Source organism: Columba livia, chromosome 13, assembly GCF_036013475.1.
Source record: "Columba livia isolate bColLiv1 breed racing homer chromosome 13, bColLiv1.pat.W.v2, whole genome shotgun sequence".
In the NCBI taxonomy this organism is placed as follows: domain Eukaryota; kingdom Metazoa; phylum Chordata; class Aves; order Columbiformes; family Columbidae; genus Columba; species Columba livia.
The window spans coordinates 13,107,242-13,134,621 of NC_088614.1; the positions used below are offsets into that span (position 1 = coordinate 13,107,242).

Consider the following 27,380-nt stretch of genomic DNA (forward strand, 5'->3'; position numbering starts at 1 on the left):
TTCTTTTAAAACTTTTATTCAACAATATAGAATTCTTTTAATTATAATATAGAACTGTCCATCGTAATGCTACACCCCCTGCCACCCCCATGCCCTGGCAGAGACGGGTGCAAGCTGGCTAACCGTGGTCCATCAGAGATTGGGGAGGGGAACAGCCAGAATGGAGGGAGGAACAACTAACCAACAACTGCTTTGAACACCCTTCATGTTTCCATGCTTTCTGGGTCAGGAAGAGCTCAACAAGGAACCAAAGGCAGTAGAACCTTTAACACTCGGAGGGAAGGGCTGTGGTCATAAAGCAGCGAGTGCCGTCCAGGCAGGCGTGCCGCCCCGCTCTCAGCCCTGCCCGCGCCGCGCAGTCTGCCCGCCGTCACTCTACACGCGCCGACAGGACGTTTGATTTGGTTCTCACTCTGCTTATGGAAAATTGGGAGCAACAGCATCGGACCTGAGGAGAGATGGGAGGAGGGAAGTGAGCATCACAGGGCACTGCCAGCTCGACACGGAGCTCCTCCAGCCCCGAGGGACGAGGAGATGGCTGGGGACACTGCTACCCCGCTCCCAGCCAGGCCCTCTGGATGTGGGGACAGTGGGGGACCCTCAGCCTGCTGAGGTGGCAGGGGAAGGCAAGGGCTCAGCAAGGCAAGAGAGAGACGCAGTCCAGCAAAGCAGCACTTTCACGGGCAAACAAGACACAGGTTTGGACTTTTTTCTCCCCAACCTTCTGTGTTAAGTCACCCTCTGCTGCCTCGAGCATCTCCTCTAGTCCTGCTAAAGGCTTCCATCGCACCAAAGCACACTGCAACAGGCACAGAGAAGCTGGGCAAGTTGCTTACCACATCCCTCAATAGCCGCCACGGTTCTGGTTTTGAGCCTTTCCTCTCACAAGGCACTCGGCCAAACCTGCACTCCACCTCTGCTAGACAGCTGGGGCCAGGCCAGCTGAAAGGCCAGGCCGTGCACCAGGACTCTACCAGGAGAAAGTACATGAAGATGCATGTTCCCCAGCGTCCTTCTTTCCTAAGGACAAGGCACCGCCTTGTCCAGCCGCCAGCTGTCTGTACAGCCAGGAGCACACCTTGCCAAGGTCCAGAGGGTTTCCTGCTCTGAGTGCTGAAGGACAAACAGGTGTGGAGATGAATTGTCCAGAGCTGCAGCCAAGTGCCCCCAGTGCCCAGGGATCAGTAGACTCCGCACCCTCCTGGCTCCCAGGCTGCGCTTGCTCAGCCGCCGTCTTTCCCTCCGGGATGAATCCCAGCTCATCCTACCCTAGAGCTGGGGAAGGGATGTGAGGAAACACAGGGCAGGTTGTTCCAGCCTCTCTGCTTACCACAACCAGGGAAAGCCTTTTACTCGTTCCACTTGCTGGGAAGAGCACCTCTGCCTCTGCTGGGGGGTACCAGGGAAGAATTTCTGACTGATTTACAGAACTGGTACTTCCCAAAGCACCACCTTCAAACTCCACCATCAGGTTTGGAGACTCGAGCACTCCTATACACGAACATTTTTCACCTATCAGAATTCCCCCACTGAACCTGTTCTTATCCCCACACCTCTGCTGCCTTGGCTCTCTGGGAGCTGGGAAAGTCAACGCACAAGGGCTGGAAAAGGGGCAAGTCTCCCCCATAGCCACTTGGACAGGCCCTGGGAAACATCCACTCCTGCCTCTTCTCCATGGAACAATTCAATACGTGTTTAAAATCAGTTCAGAAATTGACGTTAAACCGCAAACCAACCGTGTTAGCATGAGCTGAAGAGCACGAGACCACCACACCTCTCAGGCCAGGCAGAGGGAAGGACAGGGGCTGGAAACACTCGCCAAAGCCTCCAGCAGCATCGGCAGGAGAGTTCATGCCAGCAAGGGCCCTGTGCCAGGATCACATCTGGGTCCTCATCCCGGACACTGATAACTGAGCTCACACATCAGCTACATCCCAGGGTAGGAGGAAAGCAGATCAACTCCCTGCTCAGCACATCTTTAGAAAAACCCATCCACCCAGGCTGAGAGGAGACAAGCACGGGGGTATGTGCGTGGAGAACCCCCAACTTCCACCCACATGTCGGTACCAGACAGACGGATCGCTACCTCGGGCACCTGCTGTTCAGGTCCAACAACAGCCGACTCCCCTACTGCACCCAAAACCCTGCACCTCCTCCATCGCCCCAGGAAGCGCAGACAATCTGCCACAGTGAAACTCTCAGGGCTGGCAGCATGAAGAACTGCAACCAAAGACTAAGAGATCCCAAAAATACGTGGATAAGAGGGCCTGGAAGAGCCAGCCTGACCTCCTCGAGGAGGCAATGCCTCCAGCTCTCACTCTTTCTGGCTATCCCATAGATTTGAGACGGCAGACGTTCAGACGTATAGATATTTATTGGTTTCAGTGAATTATACAAATGGATTGACCTGCTATTGATGCCAATAGAACTTTATTGGAATATGGAATGTAAACAGATGTTTCAAATAGAAACATTGCAACCTTATAAAAAATTAACTATTTCAACAATGCCGCAGAAGGAAATTCTGTGTTTAGGTGCTGGTGGGAAAACACTATCTCCAGCTTCTAGGTCACCAGAACCACTTGATGAAGTTACACACAGAACAAGTAGAGGAGGCAACTGTGAATTGTGGGGCTATAAAGCCATCGAGGGATCTGATGAAAGAACCCGCAAGACGAAACCCCCACCCCCCCCAATAGGATCGACACCCCAGAATTCAACAAATAGCTGACTTTGTTAAAACACTACGTGGGATCCCAAGTCCTGGATCAGTAGCTGCACAGCCCCCTCCCCGACAAACCACGCCGCCGTTTGCTGATCCTCCCCCCTCCCTGTGCTCTCCTCCCCGGCCTCCTGTCCGCTCCTCCATCCCGCGGTGCTGGACTGAACCGCTCCAGAGCTGTGCGCTGGCACAAGTCTGCGTCTGGCACGAATTCTCATGGGAGCCACGTCATGAGGTACGTGGTTGCACACCTATCACAAGAAGTCTTGCAACACTGACTTTCCTGAGCTCAGTGGGAAAGTCTGGATAGTCCCTCCCCGCTCCTGCTATGAGAGCAGCTCTCACATTCACAAGTTTCCAAAGCAGGTCTATTGAGTTTCTTCTCAGAGCGAGCCTTTGTCAAACACACCTGGAGGGGGATCTCGCCTCTCCCCAGCAACTCAGATCTATGCCTGCATTTTAACGCTCCAAACCAGTCCTGAGATACTGCTGGGTTTGTGGGCTGCTTTTTGTTGAACCTCCCCCCTCCCCCCAACCGCCCCGGCATTCGCAATTGAAACTGGAATTCAAGGGCCAAATTCAAGCCCAGAGTGAGCAGTAGGACTTGGACATCAAAACAGAGTTGCACCTGCTGACCCCCAGCCTGAATTTGGTTCATCCAGAGTCTACAAGTCAGAAAGGCATGTTTAGAAAGAGGCATGCTAAGGGCTGATGGTGGAACGACGAATTTTTCCCCACCAGCATGGTGGGGAAGGCTGGACTGAGAAGGAAGAGGAGAATCCATAGAGATGTGAACCAGAATCAGTTGTGTTGAGCCCTGGGGATATCACTACGTGTTTAGCTCTTGCAAGACCATTTGCCCAGGGCTTTGGTACCACAGGGTTAGAGTTACATTAACCACAACCACCAGAGAGGAACTGAGGTTTATGGACCCCCCACAGGTTAGATTTCTGCAGAGTATAAAGGGGAGGGGAAGTAGGAGATGGGGGGGGGGGGTCCTTGGTTGTTTTCCCTTCACTGTGTGACCGAAGGTTTTGCTTTTATTTGTAAACATCTTGAATTACCCGTCGTTTTCCAGTCTTCATCGTGCTGTTGTCAGGCCACTGGAGAGCACAGCATTTTCTGAGCTAGGCTGGGACTGCTCCTTCACCACTGGATCTGCCGGAGACACAGACCAGGTAGGAAGGGGAAACTGTTTAATAAAGCTGAAGCTCCACCCTGGCAAACCCTTCCAGAAAACCTGCCCTCAAAACCCAAACGGCTGCTAAGGCTTTCACAGAGCAGGAAGCCAAAATCTGCCCCCACAATCCAAAACCCTTCTCCATCCCAGCTGGCCTCTGCTTCTCCACAGACTCACAGAAATAGGGGTGCTCCATCGCCTCCTTGGCGGTCAGCCTCTGTTGATGGTCATATCGCAGGAGCTTGTCCAAGAGGTCCAGGACTTCAGGACTGACCAGGTGTCTGTTCTCACTGTGGATGAAGTTCTCCCAGCGCTTCCGGGAATGCCTGCAAAGGGACAACTGTCACCACCCAGCTTAGCAGTGCTCAGAGCTCCCGGGGGAATCACCCACCACTGCCCACTTCTGAGAAGAGGTGGCTGCGATAGACACTGCCTACAGCTCTTCCTTGCACGAGCTACTGCTCAGCAAGTACCTGCCAAATGGGGAAAACCCTCTTCTTCAGGTAAGCAATCGTGTGGCTGACCCATGTCTGAGAAAGGCACAATACTGCACATTCCCTTCTGTCTACAGGGACTTGACAACAGCATACAGGTGACACCTGTGGGGCCAGAAGTGCTCTGGCTCGCCAGCCGGCCTCACAGCAGCTGTCCTTGCTGTCTCATCCACTTCTCATCCTTTTCAGAAATCTCAGCTGGGAGATTCTGAGCCCCTCAGCCCACACTCCGCTCTAGTGTCTGCATCTCTACTTCTAGGATGCCAATGAGTGGGAGAAGGAAGAAACAGGGCTTGGTTCGTGGATCATGGGAGAGGCAAAAGGAAAGAGCCTACATTTTAGTGACCTCCTGAGATCACATGAGAAGCAAGATGGGAGGCCTGCAAGCAGCATTGTGAACCCAGGAGAAAGTCCTTCAAGGGGATGGACATCAGTTTATTTCCCTCTCTGTGTTACCAAAAAAAAAAATAAAATAAAAAAAATAGGCTGCATTTCACTTCTCCACTTACTGGCCCAGGATATCATTGAAGTGTGGGTCCAGTTCTATGTGGTACTTCTTGAGATACCCATACAGCTCATCTGTGCCCAGGACCTTTGCGATGCGAACCAGCTGGAACAAAAAGATATGTTGAGAGAGAGTAGAAGTGCAGGCCACCACTCTTTTCGCAGAGGCAGAGCTGCCCAAATCTAAGAGCTCTCCTTCTGGAAACATCCCAGATGGAAGGAATATCTCCCTCAAAACTTCTCTTTGCCAGATGTGCAGAAAACAAGTACCCTACACAAGGCAGTGAAGCATAACCCCAGAAGGCTTAACTAAGCACGTAGCAACATCCTCCCAGCCTGGTAGTCCAACCCGAGCGCTTCCCCACTATACACATAGAGATGAGGCAGTGACAAACTCTCAAGAAATAAGCCAGGTAGCAAAAGTCTTTACTTGGTCGTAATTGTCCTGGCCATGGAAGAAGGGCTCCTTTCGGAAGATCATGCTTGCCAGCATGCAGCCTAAACTCCACATGTCTAAGCTGTAGTCATACATCTGAGGGGGAAAAGGAGAAGCTGTAAGAAAAGGCATGTTCATCATGGCCCAATTCCCCAGCAGCACAGGCAGCCTCAGCCTTTACACTTCACAGCCAGACTCTTTCCAACCCAGGCAATGCCCTGGCAGGCAAAACCAGACAACCCAACGGTGGCCAAAATGCAACCACAAGTGTTATTACTGGCTAGCAAAGAGGAGGTAGACTCTTACTTGGTAGTCCACAAGGAGCTCTGGTCCTTTGAAGTACCTAGAGGCCACACGGACATTGTATTCCTGAGCTGGATGGTAGAATTCAGCCAGACCCCAGTCTATGAGCCGCAGCTGAACATGCAATAAAGAGACACAGAGACAGGAGCCTCAGTATGAGCCAGTTCAGTGAAGACACATTGGACAGATCTCACAATCCAAGCATGGATCCCAGGATGCAGGAGGCTCTCTGAGGAGAGGAGATGCTCTCAGCAGTGCTCTGGTCAGGCTCTTCCCTTCCCCGTGTCACCAGCTGGTGGGGCAAAGCCCACCTTAGAGAGCGCCTCTGCCTCCTGAGTCCAAGCACACTGTTACTGCTGGGCAACTGGCTTCTTACCAGCACCACCAGCCACAGTACACAGGTCGCTGCAGACCAGGGAGCAAGCAAAAGCCAGCTGTCTTCTGCTGTTTAGAGAGGCTGGGCTGAAGGCACTGTTGATTTTAACTGGGCGCTGAGAGCAGAAAACAAGATAGAAGGAGGGCCCACAACACCCTGCAAGACAGACCATCTCCTTCACAGCCACAGGGATTGATAACCTGCTGTTTTACTGAAGGACTGCAGGTCTAGTAAGAGATTTCCCCCTCGTTGAAAACCTTGCCTTGCCTGTATGGCCACTGCTGATTGACAGGGAGGGACGTGGATCAGCAGCTAAATTACTGCTGAAAATTCCAGGTGTCTGGGGAGACAGGTACACACAGCACCCAATGAGGTACAAGTACCATGACGGGGTGGGGAAACTCCCTGTGCTCCCCATTTCCATGGCAGCGAGCGGGGTACAAATGTTTCCCGTGATCCCACTAGCACACCCCAGGAGTGAGGAAGCCATTGTGGGACAAGCAGGCTGTGCTACAGAAGCATATGTTCCCTACATAAAAATATCCACATGTTTTTCAGGCAAGGCCACTCTTCTTCTGCCTATGGCCTCTGCATCCTCCCCACACCTCACCAGGGAGAGATTAACACCCCAGACCTCCTCCCCTCTGCAAAGAAACCCAGCGTGGCTGGCTCAGGGGAAGAGCAACCTCCAAGCCACGGAATCCCACTGTGGTGCTCCCCAGTGGGACTTTGGCCACCTCATGACACAGGCACGAGTGGAGGGGAGCTGGTAGAGAAGGTTAAAGGGGGAAATACAGCTGCCCCAGCTACAGAGGTGGCAGAGGTTCAAGTTTCTCTGGAAAAACCCTGCTTGTAAGCCCAGGTGCCACAGTACCTTTTTCTGTTGGTGATCTATCATGACGTTGTGGGGTTTGACGTCCCTGTGCATGATCCCCATGCTGTGACAGTAATCCAGGGCCTGGCAGACACATGCACATACATTAGACATGTCTGTAACCACAGACACAGCATTAACAATACAACAGACAGTTCTCCACCAGCATCCAGAGTGCCCTGTCCATGAGGAAATGCTGCAACCCTGGCACAAGAAACTGGGATCTTCAGCTCTTATGTTGCACGTGATGAAGTGACAAGCTGGCAACAAGACTGCGTTGACCTCATGGCCTACTGCAGCCACTGGTTCTAGAACAGTGTTCCCTGCACAGTCTCTGAAGAACATGATGCAGAGAGGTGTCCCACCTGGTGACAAGCCCAGTGCTCCAACCTGAGTGGCCCTGTGCTTCCTAGATCACACTTTCATTCCCAGAATGGGATGATTCTTACACGCATACAGTTTTACAGCCTTCCAGTGCAGCTTTTCCCCTGTGTCCCAAAACAGACTTAAGCTAGAAAGTCACCTCTGTCCCTGCTCGTTTAAGCCAAACCTGCACTTTCAAGAGGCAGGTGATAGCACACGAGGGAGGGTGATGCTGCTTATAGCTTGAAGGCAGAAGCACACATAAGCTCTCCAGCTCCATGACCTTGCACCACTTGCCCCCCCATGCAGCTGTTCCCTTGAGCAAGGGGGTGAGAATGTTGTTTTCTCATCTCCAAAGCGGAGGGAGATCCATCCATCAACATTTATCAGATGCTGTGAGACCTCCAGCAGCACAGGAGGGTACAGCCTGCAGTCATTCAATATCCAAGACATCAGTGCCAGGGAAGTAACACTGTCCTTGGGCCTCTGCTGCAGCGGGAAGCATCGGAGGCAACATCTTCCACCACAGCAAGGCCCCAGGGAACATCCCTGCAACAGCACACGGCCTTGCAACCAACAGTAGTTGCAGCAAACGGTGGTCCTGGAATCTCCAGTACAGGAGATTGGTTATAGATTGGACAAACTGCTTCCAGGAATGAAGCTGTTCTAGTGTCTTGCTCTTCCCAAGGCTTGATCATCTAAACCTCATCTTCTGGGGCTGCATTTGAACACTGCAGCAGCAGAAAACCTAGAGCTGCTAATCCTCTTCCCTAGTGTGCAACAGAGCTCCCAGTTCTCCAGCCTGGCAAACTCCTCTCGGGGTTTTTACTGGCTCTATCTGGGAATTGATTTTCCTCGTAGCAGCCCAGTGGTGCTAGAGACACAGGGAGACCAAACACAGCCCTACCTGGCAACTAACAGTCACAAATGCTTCATGGAGAAAGAACAGACCCCAGAGAATCAGAGACTCTTTGGTGGTGACCAAAGGTCCCCAGTTTGGCTGTAATAACCTCACAGCAACACTCCAGGTAACCTGATCTCTTCCCAGTCTTTTCCAGGTTATGAGACATGGGTTCTGCATTGAACATGAGAGAAGTTACCACTTAGTAGCACTGCCCTGTGAGCCCTGCTGCTGCCTCTCTCATCCCTGGTCTTCCCATGCAGACTGCTACACGCAATGCCACTCACCTTCAGCAGCTCATACATATAAAACCGAATATCAAAGTCTGTCAGGATCTGGTACAGTTGCTGAAACAGATTTGAGAAGCGGAAAAAGAAAAAAAGAAAAACAAAAATAAATACTCCAGTTTTGATTCTGTTTAATCTCCTGCACCCCACCTGCCTCCAATCACTGATCCCATTCCACATCCCCTGTGAATGCTGCCACTCTTGAGGGCTTTCCTGGCCTCACACCTGCTAAGGCTACCTGCTAGGAAATCCAGACAGGAGGTAAGAGCTCCCGTGAAATGCTACTGGTATCATTCAGACCTGTCATGACTTCTTTCCAGCAGGAGGCAGACAGGCTGCCTGTCCAAGGACAAGACAGCAAACCCTGCAGAGCATGGTGGAGCTGGCACAGACGATTTCAACGGTCTGTTCACATGCAAAGTCATCACGGTGAATTGACAACACAGATAACAGCCCTCAGAGCAGGCAGGCTGGGAACACACAGGCAAGGCCTCCAAGTGCTCACAGCAGGGCAGGGAGAGGAAAACATTAACCTAAAGGACGACGGTGTGGGGAAGCACAAAGGGTAGAGATGCCCTCAGAGCTGTGGAGGCTCCCCTCTATCCCAGAATAAAGGCTAATGCAACTCAACAGCACAGAAATGTTTGTGAGGCCAAGAAGAGCTCGGAGTCTCAGTGTTGCCAGCATATGTTCTCCACCCTCCCCTCCTCTGAGTTCTGCAGCTACTCACACAGGAGTGACAAACATCCAGGGTGCACTTTCACCTGCACCGTGCCACCAGCCCCGGAGAACTCATCACCCTGCTGCTCCCATGCCAGGTCACAACTGTCCCCAAATAGCCTTCTGCTCTATATCTGTCAGCAGCAGCAGTGCCAGCCTGACCCTGTTGGGCTGTGTTGTTGTCCAAGCAAAGCAAGCTGAGACGGCAGGGCAGGGCAAGGAAGGACATTCACAGGGCAGCTGAAGGACCAGACCCCTCTGCCGTTTCTAACAAACAAGGATCATCTCATGTCTCAGTCAAATCACCGATTGCATCAGCACTGGAGCCAGTTGTCCATCATGGGCACCACTTGGCAGCTTCAGGAAAAATTCCAGAGTGAGGGATTGAAATTCACATTCCAAGATGACAGGTCTGGCCCCAGTTCCTCTCCAGGCCCATGATGAGATCCTCAGGATCCTGCCTGACTTAGGGCCAGCTCCAAACAGCCCCACCAGCCCCAATACTACTCTGAGAAATCACCTGACAATGTATAAGTGTCACTTACATATGCAGAGCTTTAACAGCCTCCAGGACACAAATCGCTTTGTATTCTCATGAGCTGAGATGATCCTAATGCTTTGGAGCAACCCACTGAAGCAGACAAGTGAGCAGGGAGCAAAAAAGCCACAGCCACAAGCTACAGCAGGGATAGATTTCCCGACTCGGCTGTCCATGGCTCTGATGCACAAACCAGGGCCAGGGTCATACAGCTGAGCCCTTCCAGGACTTGATTTAAAAGGCTTGCTCAGGTAACAAACACTACGGGAGGACAGAGATGCTTAAAGCATCTTTCTGGGAATCACCACCCTGTTCAACTTCAGCTGCCAACACCAGTGCCCCTGGGACAGGAGAAGCAGTGGCAGACAAGGCAAGACCCCATTTTCCCTACTGCCTGGCTCCTCTGCCTCTCGCTGCCCGTACGCAGCGAGGGGATGTAAGGGAGGTCACTGATGCCTTTCTTCTCAGGCCCACAATGCTGTCACTTCTCCAACTCACAGCCTTCAGCAGAGGCAGCCATTGGGCAGCCAGCTTTCAACAGGCTTCCCCAGAAGAGCTGCCTGTGAAACCCTTGCTGTGCCAATGCCAACAGTGTGGCCACAGCACCCCTTGCTGTGCCAATGCCAACAGTGTGGCCACAGCACCCCTTGCTGTGCCAATGCCAACAGTGTGGCCAGCAGCGCCCAGGCTGCGCTTGCTGTGGGGAACAGTCCTTGCAGGAATGTGCTCAGCCCCACTGCAGGCAGCCAGTTAACACTAAAGGCTTTGAAGAACAGAGACAAGTTTCCACTGCAAGTGGGTCCTGCACAGCAGCTGCCCCAAGAAGGCTTTGACAGTGGGCTCCAAATCCCCTTTGCCCAGCCAAGCAGGGGAGAGCAGACACCGCCACTGCAGCCACGTCCCATGCTCTGCTCTTACAGCTGGCTCTTCAGAGTAGAACTACCAGAAACATCACTGTGGGGGTCACTCAGACCCAGCTCAAACATCTGCTCAGCTAGTTGCCAGCACAAGGCTTTGGAGTCCTGGGCTGGTCTCCCTTCTCCATACAGAGCACAAGGAAGGGCTAAACTCACCCACCAGCAGCCTCCACCCCTCTCCAGCTTTTGGTGATAATTTGGCACACATCACCCATTGTAAACTAATCCCGTTAGTGCCCAAGGAGACATAGACGTGCTTCCTCTCGCCACAGGGCTGACAGGAGTTAAACGCTTATTCCTCTCCCTTGAGTGAGCACCACAGTTGGCTACATGCAGGAAGCAGCATCTGCAAAGCAACAGGGTGGCTGCAAAGAGCTGTTGGAGGAGAGAGACTCTGCTTTGGGGCGCAGGGCAGGCAGCAGCCAAAGAAAAGGAAACAGCTCCCAAAGTATCCCAGCCTCTGCAGCCACACAAGGGAAGGAGAATCTTTCATATTTATACCCCACCTATGTAGGGCAACAACTATATTTTAAACTAACCTTGGATGTAAAAGGATAAAATACAGGTGCACACTTTCCTCACAGCAACTTGACCTGAAAATTTACTAAGGTGCACACAAAGCAGAAGATTTGATTCAAAAGCCCTCTGTCCTCACAATTCCTACAGACTGAACATCCTGAAACAACCTTTCATCACTCACATTTGTTGCTCATCTCCTCTTCTTCAACTGAAAACCTGCTAGTGTGTATTAAGAATGAAAGAGCAAACGCAAACCAGCACTGCTCCTGAAGACCTGGCTCTGCCCCCTTCTCTCCCAAAGGATTTGCTTATTTGGGACAATGAAAGGCACAGTACCAGGTATGCTCATGGAATACACAAAGTATGTGACAGCTCACAGTGGCTGAAGGACAGGCATCTCATTTCTAGTTTGAAATCAATTATCAAAAGACATTTAATTTCACTGATGGTTACTCAATTCACTGCATGGCTCTGCAGCGCCACTATCATTTAACGTAGATGACTGTGGGTAGCTTGAGTGGTCACAGATGACAAATAATACAGCAGGTCTGAAGAGAAATGCCAGCCCTGTGCACAAGCTGCTGTTCTCACACAGCAGAATAAGATTTAGTCTAGCTTCAACTCATCATCCCTGCGAGTACAGAACCAGCACTTGCAGAAGGGACCCAGCTGGGTAATTTGAGAAAATGGAATCAGCTCTAGGGAGGTATCACCTAAATCTGCTGGTGCACAGAGAGCAGAGGAAACCCAGCAGCCGTTTCCATGGGCACACGGACAGTGTACTGCCATTTGAATGGGCAAAGGTATTAACATTAAACAAAAAATAATGATGTTGAAGGAGAGAAACTGCCAGAAAGGAGACAACTTAGGGGACATCCAAGCTTGTGAGCGGCTATTGCCAACAGGACAGAGAAAAACACAGTCCTGTAAAGCAGTCAGCAACTGCCTGCTGTACACGAGCTGCCCTGAGAACCTCCCCGTACACCCTGAAGGGATGTGCCAGCAAGATGCACAGTACTCATCAGCACTGCTGAATCCAGAAGTCCATGCAAAGATGGGCAGAGCAGCAGCAGCCACCTCAAAGCAAAGAGAAGTGGTCCCTGTCACCATGACTTGCTCATGTGGCACTTCAGAAGAATTTGGCTGCCTGCAGAGATCAGGACTGTGGAACAGAGGGGACAATAACCAGGTGCTCTCCAGCTGCCTCAGGTACAGAGGTACAGGACAAGGCCAGACCTCCAAAGCAAGTGGTCTCATCTGCTCTGTGCGCTTTCAGCTTGGCAAGGGCACTTCAGAGCAAGGGAACAGGCAGCTTGGGAGCCTCTGCAGAGATGAAGATATCCACAGGCACCTGTGAGCAGCAGCTCTGTAATCTGCCAGTTAAGTGCAGCTCAAGAACCTCCCCAAAGAGGCAGCAGAGCTCACGGGAGTGTAGCTTGAATAACTTGCATGCCCCATATGTAGCTAGTGAAATTCAGGTTACAAATAAGCTCTGAACATGAACAGCTGTACTGCATACCCTGGGGGACAGGCTTGCACTCCCAAGACAAGTTATTCCTGCCCTGTACCAATCAGCATCAAAAACATCAATACTGTCTGTCTTGGACTTGTACAGCTGTGAATTAGGCCTTCCTCGAGGAGCCAGGCTTTCTCCTAGGAGCCTAGAAATGATCTGCTGAAAACTCATGTTGTTTCTAATCCAACAGCCAGAGCTGAGCACTGTTACTTCTGCTGCAGCCAGAACGATGTTGCCCGACTGGTGGCAGCAGCGCCAGCGATGGCTCCCAATGCGGCTGGGACGGCTGACCTGCCACGTACCCCAAGCCCTGCGTTTTTCAGTTAAGAGTCCCTGTTGTGCACCAGCCTCAAGTTACTACTTAACACTTTATTCTGCAAACATCTTTCAGTTACTAGGTGATATCTTTCATCATTTTCTCCTTGAAGGACATAACAGAGTGGTGTAATCACATTTTGACTAGGACACACACAAAGTGATGCCCAGCAAGGTGTGCCAATGCCCCAGCAACCTATTTCATCTCAAGCTATATATTAAAAAGAAAAAAATCTTTTTCTTTAGAAAAGGAAATATATCTCAAAAGAGAAAGTTAAAACCTTCCAGGATCAGCCTTATGAAGAGTCCCTGGGTCACCAGGAGAAGCACAGGGGCATATTCCCAACATCGATGTGGCACTAGCACAGTCCAGCTGATGTCAGTGAAGCTCAGACAAACCAAGGCTGCTTTAATTATCCCTGAAAGGTCACCTCACAGCACTCCTCTCCTGGCTGTTTACTTGATGGAGGCAACACTTATCTCCCCATCCAGAGCTGTCAGGGCAGATGCTGCTGCAAGTTACTATTATTCTAGCTTCTGCAGTAGTCTCTACATGAGATTCAATAGCACTAGGACTACCACTGCCAGCACACTGCAGCTCTGGTTGTGCACAGGGCCCCACCCAGCAGAATTCAGCTTGCCAGACCAGCCCCAGACTGATAAAACAACGTGTGCAGCCTCGCAGTGTGCAGGACTGCAGGTGAAACGGCCCATCGGGCAGCTGACAAGCCGCTTCCTTCCCACCAGCGCCAGCCCAGGGTCCTTCTCCAGGTGTTTGGTGTATCTGCTGAAGCTGCCTCCTACAAGGTGTGTAGCTACATAACACTCCAGCACAGACAGGAAGGAAAAAAGCACCATCCCATAACACAGAACGAAAGAGAACTCTGAACAGGGCAGGAGGGGATGGCTGCTGACTTTCTAATGGCAACTGCTCAATTAATTCTCCACCACTGACTTAATGACTGAGGGTAAAGATTCACATGGGGGAAGCAAAGATACCATTAAAATAGGTGTGGCTACTAATTAAATGACCTTTTTGTGTATCAGCTCAATGCTGCCAGCCAGAAGCATTTCATTAGCACAGGCAGTTGTAGCTGGCTCGGTCAGAAGGACCCTCGTTTCGCAAAGGAGTAACACCACTTGGAGCTCCCCAGAAATCAGAAGAGCCAGGGAATACACTGCAGCTTCAGGCAAGCAGAAAATCTCTGGATGTGTTCAAGACTGCTCAATGCCCTGCTACCAGGCCCACTGGGAGTGGGAGACATGCTCTCCAGCCCCTGCCATCTCACAGTCCCCAGGTCTGAAGGATTCCAGCCACAACTGGTGCTCCATCAACTGCACTGCTCTAATTAGAGCATCACAGCACAGGGATTAACTTGGGCTGAATATATAGCACAGCAGTTAATTACTAAACTGAGAGGGTAGTAAGCATATCTAACCTGTTGAACTTACTCCTCAAAGTTGGAAGGAGATTCAACACACAAGCTTTTTATTCCTTCTCATCTAGAACCTATTTACAGATTTCTGATTTACACACGGAAAGGAAGGAGAAGCTGACATTTGTGAAAACTTCAAACTTGCCCCATAACTTTTGAGGACCATCCAACAACCCAAAATCACAGCACTCTTAACAGAAACTGGAAGCCTCCCCCCTTTACACTCAGGCAGACTCACCTTAAAATCTGTGTTATTGATGTACTCAAACACCAGAGCAGGGGTCTTTGACTGCAAGAGAAAGAGAGTCATGGTTTAAAACACCCTCTTGACCTTTCTTTGCTCCAAGAGACCTCAGAAAGCTTTTTCTTCCTGCCCAATGCTCACTGCAGAGAGGGAAGTGGGAACAGGACAGTGAGAGAAATGCAGCCCTGCACCCGCAGAGGCAAACTCCACTTACATCCCACACAGCAAACACCAACATGGAATTTTGGTCATCGCTGCTGCTCCCCACACCACTGGGCAATGCAAAAGGTGTCACCAGGGGCTAGGGCTTCTTGTCCCATCACAGGAGGAAGGTTAATCAGGACTGCCAAAGCTACGGCAGCGTCAGTTCCTGTCCACGGCTGCCAGCAGGCTGGGAGTCACAGACCTCAGCTGCTATTCAGAAAAAACTTCCCCGGAATGGGGTAATTGTGGTGATGCAGACACAGGATATGACCTCTGGTCACTGGGCAGGAACCAAAAGGATGAAAAGTGCTTAATATCCAATTGTCCTGGCAGATACTCATGTTCCAGATGCCAGACAGAAGCTGCAAGGGTACACGCTCTGCTTTCTTACAGAAAATTTGTAGGGCTACAAAACGTCTCTCCCATCAGCCACGGGAAACTCATAGAAGACACAAAAGGGGTGCAGAAGAGTTGGGCAAACATGGAGAGGAACATGAGCTCATCCAGACCAACCCACCTCAAGATACCCCACTGAACTGGACGCCATCCGTCTCTGGCTGGCACAGAGGCACAGACAACACCAAACCTGAGCCAAGAGCAGAACCAGCGGGGAGACAAACCCACCTCACACACCACAACACAGGCACCTACCACTGGATCCTTGACGGTATCAATCAGGTTAATGATGTTGGTGCCACCACGTAGATTTTCCAGAATCTTAACCTCGCGTTTTATCTTCTTTTTCTTCACTGGCTTAAATAGACAAAAAGAAATTAGAAGTGAGAGTCCTTTCAGAAATTAACACCGGTTTCTGCCACCAATTTTGACTGGATCACATCTCTGCCCCTCTCTGCTCCCACACTCACAAGGGAACATTTTTAGCTTCAAAGAAGACACAGACACCTTGCATGAACTAGGATTGCCCCTCTCATCAGGGGAAAATCAAGCCACTCCAGACAAACATAACTGTGACCCCAGTAACTGTGGTTAGAATCCCCTTGAACTGCTATGTGGAAATCTCAGCACACTTGTTCTGTGTTATGCCTTTAGAGCCATAGGACAAGCACGGTGGACCTCATATCTCAGCTTTTGTCTACCAGCACAAAACAAGTTTTTACCCATTAATCCCAACCCACTTCCCAATGAGTGCTTTCATGTAATGAAACAATGACCTGAGAGTTTCCAATGTGAAGATTTATACTAAGCTCAGACACTGCTATGTCCAACTACGTGCACGTGTCTTTCGCAACCACCCCAACAGCACAGACCCAACTGCACCGTATGCCATCACATCCATATACCGTGATTATTTTTAAAGCCTACAGACATTTTAAACAGCTTTTGACTCCTCGAATCTGTGCAGTCCCAGGAGCTCCACTTGCAAAGTAAGCTTTTCTCTGGACATCGCCCTGCAGAGAGTGACAAAGAACAGCTGCTCCCAAGGCAGGGGCTTGGAGGTTGGGTTGGCTTTTACACTCTGCTGATCCAACGGTTCACTTCAGCGCAAAGGAACGATCATTCCTGTAACTCATCCACTCCCAGGACAACTCTAGCTCTGTGCCTGCCTGGCAGCTTAGAGCAGCCAAGAGGTGAGATTTTTATTAATGAGCCTTGGCTATGACCGGTGTGGGCATCACCAGTTGTGAATCACTGAGTCTGGCAGCCCCTTCCTTGCAGAGCTGGACCATCCCCTGCTGCACCACTGGTACCATTGCAGAGACATCTTTTAGGGACTAGTAAAGCCCTCGCCTATCTGTGAGGTTTGCTCATGCAAACGCTCCTCTCCAGACATTCAGCTTTCTAAAACATTCACCATCCAGCACGGAGTCTGGTGTGTGAGGAGGGGAGTAACAGGCAACAGCAAGGAGGTATGAGGCACCTTGCCAAAGTGAGACATGTTATCGGATATCTACATGAAGGACCAGGAGGCACAAGAGCTCAACCGCTCGCCATCTCGCCTCTGCCACAGCCTCGCACTTCGATGATGGCTGCAGAGTGCCGTGGGGCAATTCACACTCCTGCTACAGGCAAATGCAAAGCAATCCCTGGTTTCAGACCCCTCACAGGAATGTATGAGCAGATGAGAGAAGGAACAGAAGCTTTTTATATAGTGGGAAAATATGGTGTTTATGTAAGTGATAAAATATGCTGTCTTTCTAGGCTCTTCAGGTGGCTAAAACCTTTAGATTAAAATCCTGCTCTTCTCCTCCAAGTTAAAAGGCAGGAGCTAGACTTTCAAGCCAAAAGATGAGACTCAGCCCGAAGCAAAGTGCCAAAAATAACAGCAGTGCCAGCACAGGGAGCGTCAGCACCTCATAAAGCCACTGTGGAAAACGGCAGCAGGGCCACCACAGCTGTCAGGCAGAGCCGGAGCGACACGGGACAGGGCTCACTGGGGAGAGGGGACCAGCAGCCTCAGGGCAGCACTCAGAGATGGCCAGAGCGGGTGGGAGAAGCAGCCAGAGCAGGGGGACCAGCAAAAGCAAGGGCTATGTTTCTGAAGAGGAAGACACTTCATTAGACCAGTTTCATTTATGTCAGCATGGGGACAGACACCACCATTGCGTCACCCACGTGTGCTGATCTTACCAGAAGGCCGCGATGGAATTAGAGGATGTAATTCGGTTACTCTGTTCATCCAGTGAGGCAGACGCACATACAAGCTGTTTTCCAAGGAACTTCAAAGAGGGAGCTGAGCCACTGCCACCCTGAAGCACCCACTGAATGGTCTGGCTACTGACAGACTTGCATCACAGCCTCCCTCCTGCAACACGTGCACCTGATCAGGAGCTGAAACAGTGCCTGAACACAGCCAAGAGGAACCAAAGCCCACCTGGAAATATCTCTTCCTTTGCATGGTAGGTATTTCAAGGGCCTTTTGCATCAGCTAGGTAGGGGAGGATGTCCCTCTGAGATTTCCATTTCTCCTTCCATAGCAACCACCACTCCCACTGGGGCAGATGATGTTGTCTTCCAGTCACTTCCACATGTTTCCATCTTTTTCAGGATGGGAAAACAATGCCCTGCGTTATGTCCATGAGAAATCTACCTCTACCCACAAAACACTTAATAAAAGTCACAAGCAGATAGAAAAGGAGCAAAGAAAGTTGTTCTTTATTTTAATGAAATGCCTGCAGATAACCACCAAGAGCAGCATCTCCAACATCACCAAGGGAAGACACTCCAGTGAACACTGTCTCAGCAAGAGGCAGAGTTAAAGGTCACTTGCTGTTTGCACATTTCCTTGCTAAGCTGCACAGCACAGAGCTAGGGCCAGGCTGTCCATGCACAGCTACAGAACCTGCACATGGGCTGTGCCTCTGGGCAGGGTGGGGGTTTGGGACACCCTGCTCACTGCAGAGCATTGTCAGAGTGCTCGCCCCACCGGCAGCCAGGGCTCAGGACAGAGCTTTCCACCACTAGGTAAACACTAGGTAAACAAAGATGAGCTGGGGAGAAATGCTACAGGCTGAAGTAATGTTGTCGTAGAGGAAAAGCTATTGCCTGGAAGTTTCCTCAGAGAGCAATACAGGGGAACAGGATTTCCTCATTTCAGATTTGCAGTAAAAAACAGCAGTGACCACGGCCCCCGCCCCACCCCGCACAGCTTTGGGCTTACCAGCCCCACTCCACGTCCGGCCCCACGCCATTGCTCCCGCCACAACTGCAAACGCCATCTGCTACACAAGAGCACATCGCTGGGGCTCAGTTTCTGTCCAGTAAGCAATTCCAAGCCCAGGCTCCTTCATCTGGCAAGTCAAACACCTTGGTGGCAAACCACTCCAGCACACAACCAGTACTGCACTGGAGCTAACTGGTCACAACCACAGAAACTCCGCTGTCCCCAGACCACACTACTGACGAAACCACAGGCAACCAGCAGCATATTCTCCAAGCACCAGGATTAAGTCTGGGTTGCTACAACTGTCTCTCAGAGTCACCCGATCTGTCTCTCCCAAGGATGTTGACTCCAAACACACATGGATTAAATGTGAACTAACTGAAGCTATTATGGCCTCCAACCATCTGCCTCTCTCAGCAGGGACAGCTTCTAAAACCCCAGCCCTTGCAGCCAGAGTATTTTAACAGTACTTCTCTAAGGCTGTGTTATTAAACCAGGCTGTGAACAGCAGCATTTCAAGTCGTGTTTCCTACACTGCTCAGTTCCCCTGAATTGGGATGGGGATTTTCAGCAACGGAATGGATGGAACAGGGTCCTAGACAAAATTAAACGCTTCTGAGTTTGATCTGGCTGCATTTGCAAGGTAACGTATTATACAGGTGCAGACTCCAACTGTTCCCATGGCAGAAGCATTTCGATGCTTTCCTCCATGCTGGGATTCTCTAGTGACCAGTATGAGTCAAACTCTCACTGCAGCCTTTTCCTCCGAGACAGGCTCTGACAGAGTCCCTCTGCTCTATGGAAACACCTATTTCCATGAAATCCATAAAAACTTGACAGCTTGGAGACTTCTGTCGCATTTGGTTGAAACTGGCCAACCAGTGCAAAAACTACTGGGGGAGAGGAGGGGGAACAAGGCTGACAGACAGCAGGATTGCATAAGGCTCGTTTCCATAGGAAACCAGGCTAAAAGACATGTCTCAGTTTAACCGTGTCTACACTGGGAGGAGTTTAATTACTTCAACTGCAGCACTACCCGGAGAACAACACGACTGTCTAGCACAAGCTGGTTTTCCAGTTTCCCAGGAAATTGCTTCCTTCCTCAAGCAAACTGGAAGTGAGGTGGGTGTAAATGGTGGAGACAAAACATGCAGCTCATAGCCAGAGCAGACGGACAAGGTGACCTCCAGCCACAGGAGGATGGTCTCTGCTGGACCTGGCAGCTCTCACTCGACTGTCCCCAGCCGGCCACCCTTCGCTGCAGGCTTTGCACCCTACAAGCCAAAAGGATCCCACGAGGGAGCTTCAATCCACTTGAAAGTCAGGCAGACAAGGCAGTGACAGTGGCCAGTGCTAGAGCATCATGCAATGCCATCCCTCTACAGAGGTGAGAAATGGCATGGGATAAATAGTTGCTTTGCAGTCACATAGATGCAGAAGAAAACACCTCTCTGTGACCAAGAGATCAGATCCTGGGTAATTTTCTGTGAGATCATGTAAACTTGTAAGCAGGGAAGGAGTCCAGCTGCAGCAAACACCAGCTGGAAGAATTAACATTGTTTGCTAGAATAAACCTTTAAATACAAGGCTGCAACCATCATTTCCTGTCTTGAACGAATAAATGGCTGCCTGGTTAATCACCCTTTTTGCTTGGTTTCTAAAGGAAAGGGAGTGCACTTTTCTGTCAGATGCTTCAGTTCCAGCCTTCCCCAACAACCTGGGGACCCATCGTTTGAATCCAAGCAGAGAGAAAATAAGTGTGTTATCCAAAGTTCTCTGTGTATTTCCACACTAAGAAAAGTAGTAAACAGGAAGGCATGCAAAATACAAGTTTAATCCAAAGCATAAAAACGCTTCTACATCAGCCAAAAGCGGGCAGCACGCACACACTGCCAGCTGAGGAGCACACGTGCTGCTCTGAAAGAGTCAGAGAAGGTGCTGGTTTTTGTCCAGCAGGTGCTCTGAAAAAGAACTGGGGTTAGCATAGCAGGGGAGAAGGTTTAGCACTTAAACCATACAAATCTGCAAGAAACTGAAGTAATTTATTCCACTGCCCCATAAATAAAAAGTTCTGTTCTTTGCTCACCAACCTGAATATCCTGGAAACACCACGATGCTTCCAGTAAACGAACAGGGATATCTCAAAACACAACGTCCAGGAGCAGCAAAAGCCTCGAGCAGCAGCCTTATAACAGGCTTGAAACATTTAAAAGCTGGCACTAGAGGCTCATTTGTCTCTAACAAGTATTATCAAAAGGATCACAATAATCGGCCTATAAAGCCTGATGCCAATTGCTCAATAGGAAAATTGGCTTCAGAGCAGCAGTGCTTATTTTGCCAGACATCAGCTGGGAAACCAAATAATCGTATTCAAAAGAGCTATAAAATCAAGGAGCTCACTTGTGTTAATATTCTGTCAGTTGTTTGCATCTTACAACTTCCATTATGGGAATTCAAACTTTCCCGAGCTGCTCTTGAATTTTAGGAAAGAGGTAAAAACCCTACACTGAAACTACTAAAGCCCTTTGGCTTTTTTTTAAATTTAAGTTCAGTAGAATATTCCAACACGTGCTCTGAGGGCAGTGCCGTTCTTTCCTTCAGAATGCCTTTCCTCCCTTCACGGCACATCCCAAAACAGCCCTTCTTGGGCTTCAGGACTTCTGCAGCCAACTAAAAGTGAGATGCAGAAGGACCAAGCCCTGATTGCTACCACTACCATTCTAAGGGATGAGAATCATTCATTCAGGCTCTGCCTTGGGCCGCTGCAAACAGACACAGTGCCCTAACTCGCTCTCCTCACAGGAGATGCTGCTTGGCAGTTCATCAGCTCCTTGGCGCTAGGACAGCACAGTGAGAGTTAAGAGCTGCATCTCCAGGCCTCTGTGAGACACCTGGTACCAGCTCCGTTGGTCTCAGCTCCAAACAAGGCTGGACTCCAGCAGCCAATTGTGCCAAGCTCAGTGTGGGCAACTGGTGTTCAAAAGAAGAGCTGTGTACCCAGCTCTCTTGCAAAAGGGCTCATTTCAAGGCTGCCAGAGGAGGAAGTGGGCCAGGGAGAGCTAATTCAGTGCATAGAAACGCAGGGGGAGCAAAGACACAGACAGCTACCAGGAACAGCATCGAACTGCTCTGGTGGAAGGTCATCGATACAGTCAAAAGCTCCAGCCTGAGGGACCCACATTGTCCAATACTAGTTCCCTGTGCAATCCCTTCTGCACACTAGCACGAGCATAATTTCAGTCCCCATCTAGAACATGCTGATGCATGTGGGCTCTAAAGCTTTTAGGGGCAGAAGAAAATTTACCAGAGCCACAGGGCTACCTCCCCCAAAGGGTTCTCCAGCTACTAGGGTGATAATTTGAGTTCAACACTGGAAAGACCTTGCAGCAGTGCCTGGCATGAATAGCAGCTCTGGAGGGTTCACATAGCCCAAAGAGGGAACACAGGGGAAAAACAAAGCCAAACAAACAAGAATGCACTTGTGAAACCACGTACATGGTTGAAAGTTCCAGTTCATGGACTCAGCAGAGAGGGACAAAAGCCACCAAAGGAGAAAGGCGCTATTTCATCACTGCTGCAGAACCTCCATTTCAGTGGTCCTTCTCCTTGGAACTGCTTTCTTCCCCTAACCTCTGCCTCCCCGTTGTGCCTAGGCAGACAGTAACCACACAGGGAGTTGGGTTTAACGCTTTGCAGACAAGTAGTATACACACACACACGTGCACTAGGAAATCAGGAGGACTCCTGCACAGAGATGGCAATATGGATCCCGTGATCTCCGCTTCAAGCGGACACTCAAATGGAGGTAATCAGGAGAGAACAGGCTGTGAAGGACACTGTGGTATGGCTGAAGCTCAGTGACAGCCAGAACTGTAAGAAACTTTAACAGGAGCATTCTCACCACGAAGAATCACCCACTAAAGTTACAAGCAATGTGGAAAGTTTATCTCTGGCTTCTAGAGTGGCAACTTGCAATGCTGTTCACATCCTGCAGGAACACTGTTACCCCTGAACAGAGGATTCACTTTTAAGGAACACAAGGAAACTGGCAGACACTCTGGAGCTGCATTAGCAGAAAAGCAAAATGAGAAGTTCATCAAAGAGACAGCACAAACACTGGAGACTGACCTCAGCTGTCCACCAAAAATCTAAATCTATGTGGTTAGATATGAAAGAGCAGAGCTGTGCTTTAGATACCTGCATTGGATGCAAAACGATACATGACTCACAGGAAACAAAGAGGTCTTCAGCTTCCTTTGTACATGCCAAGGAATGTCAGACCTCATCTTGGGAGTCAAACCTTAGCATCAGATTTAAGCAAGACAAAAACGCACGTACAGGACATGTTTGCACATTCCCTCTTCCTGGCTCAGCCCTCCCCTGAGCACGCAGGAAGCATGCCCACAGCTGTACCAGGGCCAGCCAGATCAAAAAGCCCACAAGAGCCTCCTACACCAGCTGGGGACTGCGGGAGCACAGCTGCCGGTTAACTCCATGTCTTACTATCTGCGAGGGGTAGGAAGGTCAGTACAGTGCAGAGTCCCCCACTACATACCAAGATGACTTCAGCCCCACGGCTCTTTTTTTTTCCTGAGTCTTTGCTTCCTGAACAGGTTGAATATGTGGGGAGACGCTCTCTGCCTTGCTCCTCAAGATAAAAGCTTTAGGAGGATGCTTAGCAGGGGGTGTCTGGGTGGAAAAACAGGGTTCCTGCCTCACTGCTTCGCACACACTGTCCTGCACAGCGCATCCTGATGTCTCGCTGCAGTGGAGTGAGAAGCAACCTGCTTGCTTTGTTTGCCTTTTTAAAAAAAGAACTGAAGAATTTTCCTTGAAAAAGTGACATTAAAAGTATCATATTTGCAAAGAAAGGCACCTGACCCAGGAAATGGTAATGTTACAGTCATCTGCTTGATCTTAATTCTGCTCATTTGCTGACCATGTTATGACCACAACTAGCGCATAAGCACATCCTGTTTTCCTGCAGGATTATTGTGCCTGGTCCTGCACTCAGGTAGCAGAACAGAAAGGCAATGCTGGGTACTGCCCAGGGAAATGGGGCATCTTGCTTATGCAAGCCCAAAAGGCCTGGGGCACTGTGATACCAATCCGAGCCATTAGCTCCCTGGCCTTGTCCAATGCTAAAGTCTTCATAGGGCACTTAAACAAACAAGGCAAGTGGCTGCCAGAAGAGGAAGAGCAGTTATCTCATTAGTGCAGCCCTAGATCAGGACCTGTGCTCTAGTCACAGCTTTGTTGAGGCCAAGGGACTTGCCCAAAGTCACACAGGAAATCTCTGTGGCTCAGTTCTGCATCAGAGAAAGGGTGATAAAATTTCCTGACCTCTCTGGAGGAAGGTACAAGATGTTCAGGTAGCACAACGCCAAAAAAGGGGAGAAAAAACAAGTTAACTTGAGCTCAGTAAGGATAAGCTGCTTCAAAGAGCAAGGCTGGGAAGAGACACTAGTCACCTTCCATGCAGTGCAGATATTAAAACAGTGACTCTTGCTAAAAATCACTCAACACATAACATATATTGTCCTCTCAAAAAACCTCAAAGGAGCAAGGGTGCTAAGCAGCCACATCCATCGTCCAGCAACAGTCTTCCTCTTTGTCCCACCCCTGCAGGCACACAAAAACCTGAAGACTTTTGGTTGTATTTCTAACCTCACAGGATGCAGCCTGAATTAGGAGGAAAAGAGAGACCCAGGCTCTTTGCTAGGGCTCCACTATAAATACATGTAATTACAACTATGTTTTAGTCTAGCTACAGGAAACCAGAGGCACTTTCCACAGATCAGAGTGATGTTATTGCCACATTTCATAGGTTTTCATAATGTACACAGCACAGTCCTCTGAAACTCTCTTTTCATTGACCCACTTTCCACTGAGAAGAAGGTTCATCTTTATTTATCTGGACTTTCTGCTTTTCCTTGCTCACTCGCAGGAATGCCATCTGCATGTTCAAGCAAGTGGGGTGAGCCAGGGGAACTGGTGGCCACATCATCCGCTTCAAATCTGGGACAATCCAGTCCCCTGCTCACAGGGCATTAAGGCAACACATTCAGGCCCCAAGGAGAAGGAGCACCCAGCTGTCCTCAGATGACTCTTGCCAGCCGACTCACAGTCCAATGCTGACAGGCTCCCTAGACATGTCAGAGTTCAGCTGCCAAAGGGAGAGGAGCATCGCTCCGGGGAGGCTCTTTAGGCTCGGAAGAGGCCAGGAGGAAGATTTCTGATGACTTTCCTTGCAGTTTCAGCCTTTCTATGTGGGACAAGACCTAGGGTCTCAACAAACCATAGCCGCCCTGAAGAGACAGACCATCAGAGACTCCAGAGTGGCAGGCAGATGCGCAGTTTCCCCAGCCTAACCACAAGCCATTGTGCCATAAAATCCAGCTCTGTACTGGCCACCTTTGGCTACTCTCTCATGGCAGAAATTCCTGCCTGCCCCTACTTACAAATAAACAAACAATAAACAAAACCCCACAAAAACCAAACCCACATAAAGCGTCCGAACAAGGGGGAGGCCCAAACAGCATGCCACAGGAACTCAGCTTGGCAAGGCCATGTGAGCCTCACCACTCTGCCCTGACGTCAGGCTCAACCACAGGGGCTCTCCCAAACAGCTCACCTGGCCACCACCTTGACCACAGCCAAAGCAGGGTGTGCGTGCCTCCTCCCAGAGGCAGACACAAGATCACACCTTGCCTAGAAGCAGTGGCTGGACAAACCATGACAAGTTCTCTGGGAAGCCACAAAAGATGGCAGCGAAGCTGGCGCAATGAGCAAGTGGGGATATCAGCGAAGACAAAGCAAGATAGCAAGACACAGTATAGGAATGGATAGAGCAAATGCCTCAAGGCTGCAGCTCTGCAGAGATGTGTGTCCTAGGTAGCTGCTAGTCTTAGTGACTGCAAGGGCAGGTTAAGCTCAGACCCCCCTGTGTGTCGTGGATCAACGTATGCCAAAATTTACATGACATCCATAGGCAGACACCAGCTCCCACGTGCTCCTGGGGAACAAGTGACAAGTGTTGCTGGTCCAACAAGTGACAGCCACAAGTGTCAGCCCAAGCCAAAACCAAAAGCACCTCAACTCCAGCCTTTCATTTCTGTTTTTTTTAACACCCCTGTCTATCCCCAGATCACCAACACAGATTGGCGCTAGGAGAGTTACCCCAGCTCACTGTGAGCATGCTGCTTCGGCGCCAACCCCTGCATCCAGCCATCCCAAACTGCAACCTGTTACAGCTGCACGAAGGTCCCCACGGCCTGATCGCACTTGGGCCAACACACCAGAATACACATCATCTACGCTGCCAAACTTCAGACAGCCTCCTTCAGTCTCCTCAAGTTTCCACCTGCCTGCAGTGAAGCTCTTGTCCATGTGAGACCCTCTAAAGGACTGAATATACATTTTTTCCTGCTTTTCTGACTGCTGAGCATCCCACAGCCTGGCTCTGAAAAGGCTGCATGCTGTCAAGAGGTTAAAAGAAGGATTCCTCCCTCCAGGCTTTGCATTCCTGTTGACATGGCAGTCCCTGGGCTGTTTCAGACAGGCACTGCCAGATACGATTTACCAAACGCAGGCAGCACATGCAATGCTGTTCAAATGTCAGGACTCACAGCTCTCCTCCAGAGGAGTTCTCAGCCCAGAGCTGTGCTGGACAGAAGAGCTGGAGACACCAAAACATCACTACAGCACATGGGACACTAAATCCATTTCCAAACCCACCATCCCAATGTCCTTAATGAGAAAACAAGAGTTTTGGGGTGAAGGAGGAGTCCTTTGGCTCTGACAACCCACCCCGCTTCCAACCACCGCAAGCCCCTACAACCATCAACAGGACACTCACCTTGAGGATCTTCACGACGACCCTCTCGTTGTTGGTGATGTTGATGGCCTCGAAGACCTCGCTGTACTTCCCTCGCCCGAGCTTTCGAACCAGCTGGTAGTCGTCCTGATTGCTGCGGGGACCAAGAGGAGAGGGGGGTGGGGAGGGGATAACTGACAGGTCAGCGGGCCGGGGAGCGGGGGAGCCTCTCCCAGCGCCCCCACCCCCCGGGGACACCCCAAAACGGGGCGGGGGGGTGAGGGGAGTGACCGGGAACCCTCCCCGTGGGCTGAGGCCCGCAGGAGGGTGGGGGGCGGCCGGGGGAAAGGGGGTCCCGCGGGGTGCTTTACCCCCAGCTCGGGACGTGCGCCTCGTAGTCCCAGTACTCGCGGCTCCTCAGGCTGTTCACCTCGGCGTACACCCGCGCCCGGCTGCCGGCGGCCGGGCCGGGCATGGCGGCGCCGGGCGGCGGCTGCAGGAGGAGGAGGAGGGCGCGGGGCCGGCGCGGGAGGCCGGCGAGGCGGGGCGCGGCGCGCAGGAGTGCGGCGGCGGCGGGCGGCGGCAGGGCCAGGCCGGAGCAGGACGGGGCGGGGCCGGCCCGGGGGCGGCGGGCGCGGGGCCCGCGCGGAGCGTGCCGAGGCCCGGGCCCGGTGCCGGCGGCAGCGGCTGCAGCCTGGGCCGGCCCCGAGCGCCGCGCAGCCAACCCGGAAAAGGCGCCGCCGCCGCCGCGAGAGGCGCCCGCCCGCCGCCGCCCAGCCGCCCGCTGCGCAGCGCCCCCCAGCGGCGCGGAGGTCCATCCTTTCGGCACTCGCTCGCCGGACTGATGTCGTCACGCCTCGTCACGCTCGTCATGTCACCCCCGCCATCGCAACCGTCACTCACCCGTCAGGCCCTCGTCATCCCTCCTCAGCCGGCCACATGTCACCCGCCACGGCCCCGCCGCCCAAACCCTCCCCATCCACTGTCACGCACCTAACCTCCTGCTGTCCCCATTACACGTCACTCTGACACACCCCTGTCACACCCTGTTGCATCCCTATCACACCTTGACGCCCCTGTCACTCCCTCACAC

General features: G+C 51.1%; 1 protein-coding gene across 3 annotated transcripts; it reads right to left on the reverse strand.

The window, feature by feature from the left end:
* On the reverse strand, positions 1 to 27,120 carry CSNK2A2 (casein kinase 2 alpha 2). 3 transcript variants are annotated; one of them, XM_065029244.1, is made up of 12 exons: positions 26,659 to 27,120; positions 26,330 to 26,441; positions 15,501 to 15,598; positions 14,640 to 14,690; positions 8,441 to 8,500; positions 6,890 to 6,973; positions 5,643 to 5,753; positions 5,331 to 5,432; positions 4,906 to 5,006; positions 4,080 to 4,228; positions 3,787 to 3,880; positions 1 to 448 (listed from the first exon to the last, which is right to left on the reverse strand). In XM_065029244.1, the coding sequence occupies exons 1-11, from the start codon at positions 27,103 to 27,105 to the stop codon at positions 3,804 to 3,806; spliced, it is 1,392 nt and encodes a 463-aa protein (XP_064885316.1). In that variant the 5' UTR covers positions 27,106 to 27,120; the 3' UTR covers positions 1 to 448; positions 3,787 to 3,803. The 3 variants fall into 3 exon arrangements, with proteins under 3 accessions (XP_064885316.1, XP_064885315.1, XP_064885317.1); XM_065029243.1 differs by lacking the exon at positions 1 to 448 and having other exon boundaries at positions 2,356 to 3,880; XM_065029245.1 differs by lacking the exon at positions 1 to 448 and having other exon boundaries at positions 2,356 to 3,880; positions 15,501 to 15,602; positions 26,659 to 27,017.
* Between the last annotated feature and the right edge of the window lie 260 nt (positions 27,121 to 27,380).

Coding starts and splice junctions, on each gene's coding strand:
- CSNK2A2 (XM_065029244.1), bottom strand. CDS start 27,105: ATGGACCTCCGCGCCGCTGGGGGGCGCTGCGCAGCGGGCGGCTGGGCG. Junction 5,007..5,330: donor GCCAGGACAATTACGACCAA/GTAAAGACTTTT, acceptor TTTTTGTTCCAG/CTGGTTCGCATCGCAAAGGT. Junction 3,881..4,079: donor GATGGAGCACCCCTATTTCT/GTGAGTCTGTGG, acceptor TGTCTCCGGCAG/ATCCAGTGGTGAAGGAGCAG.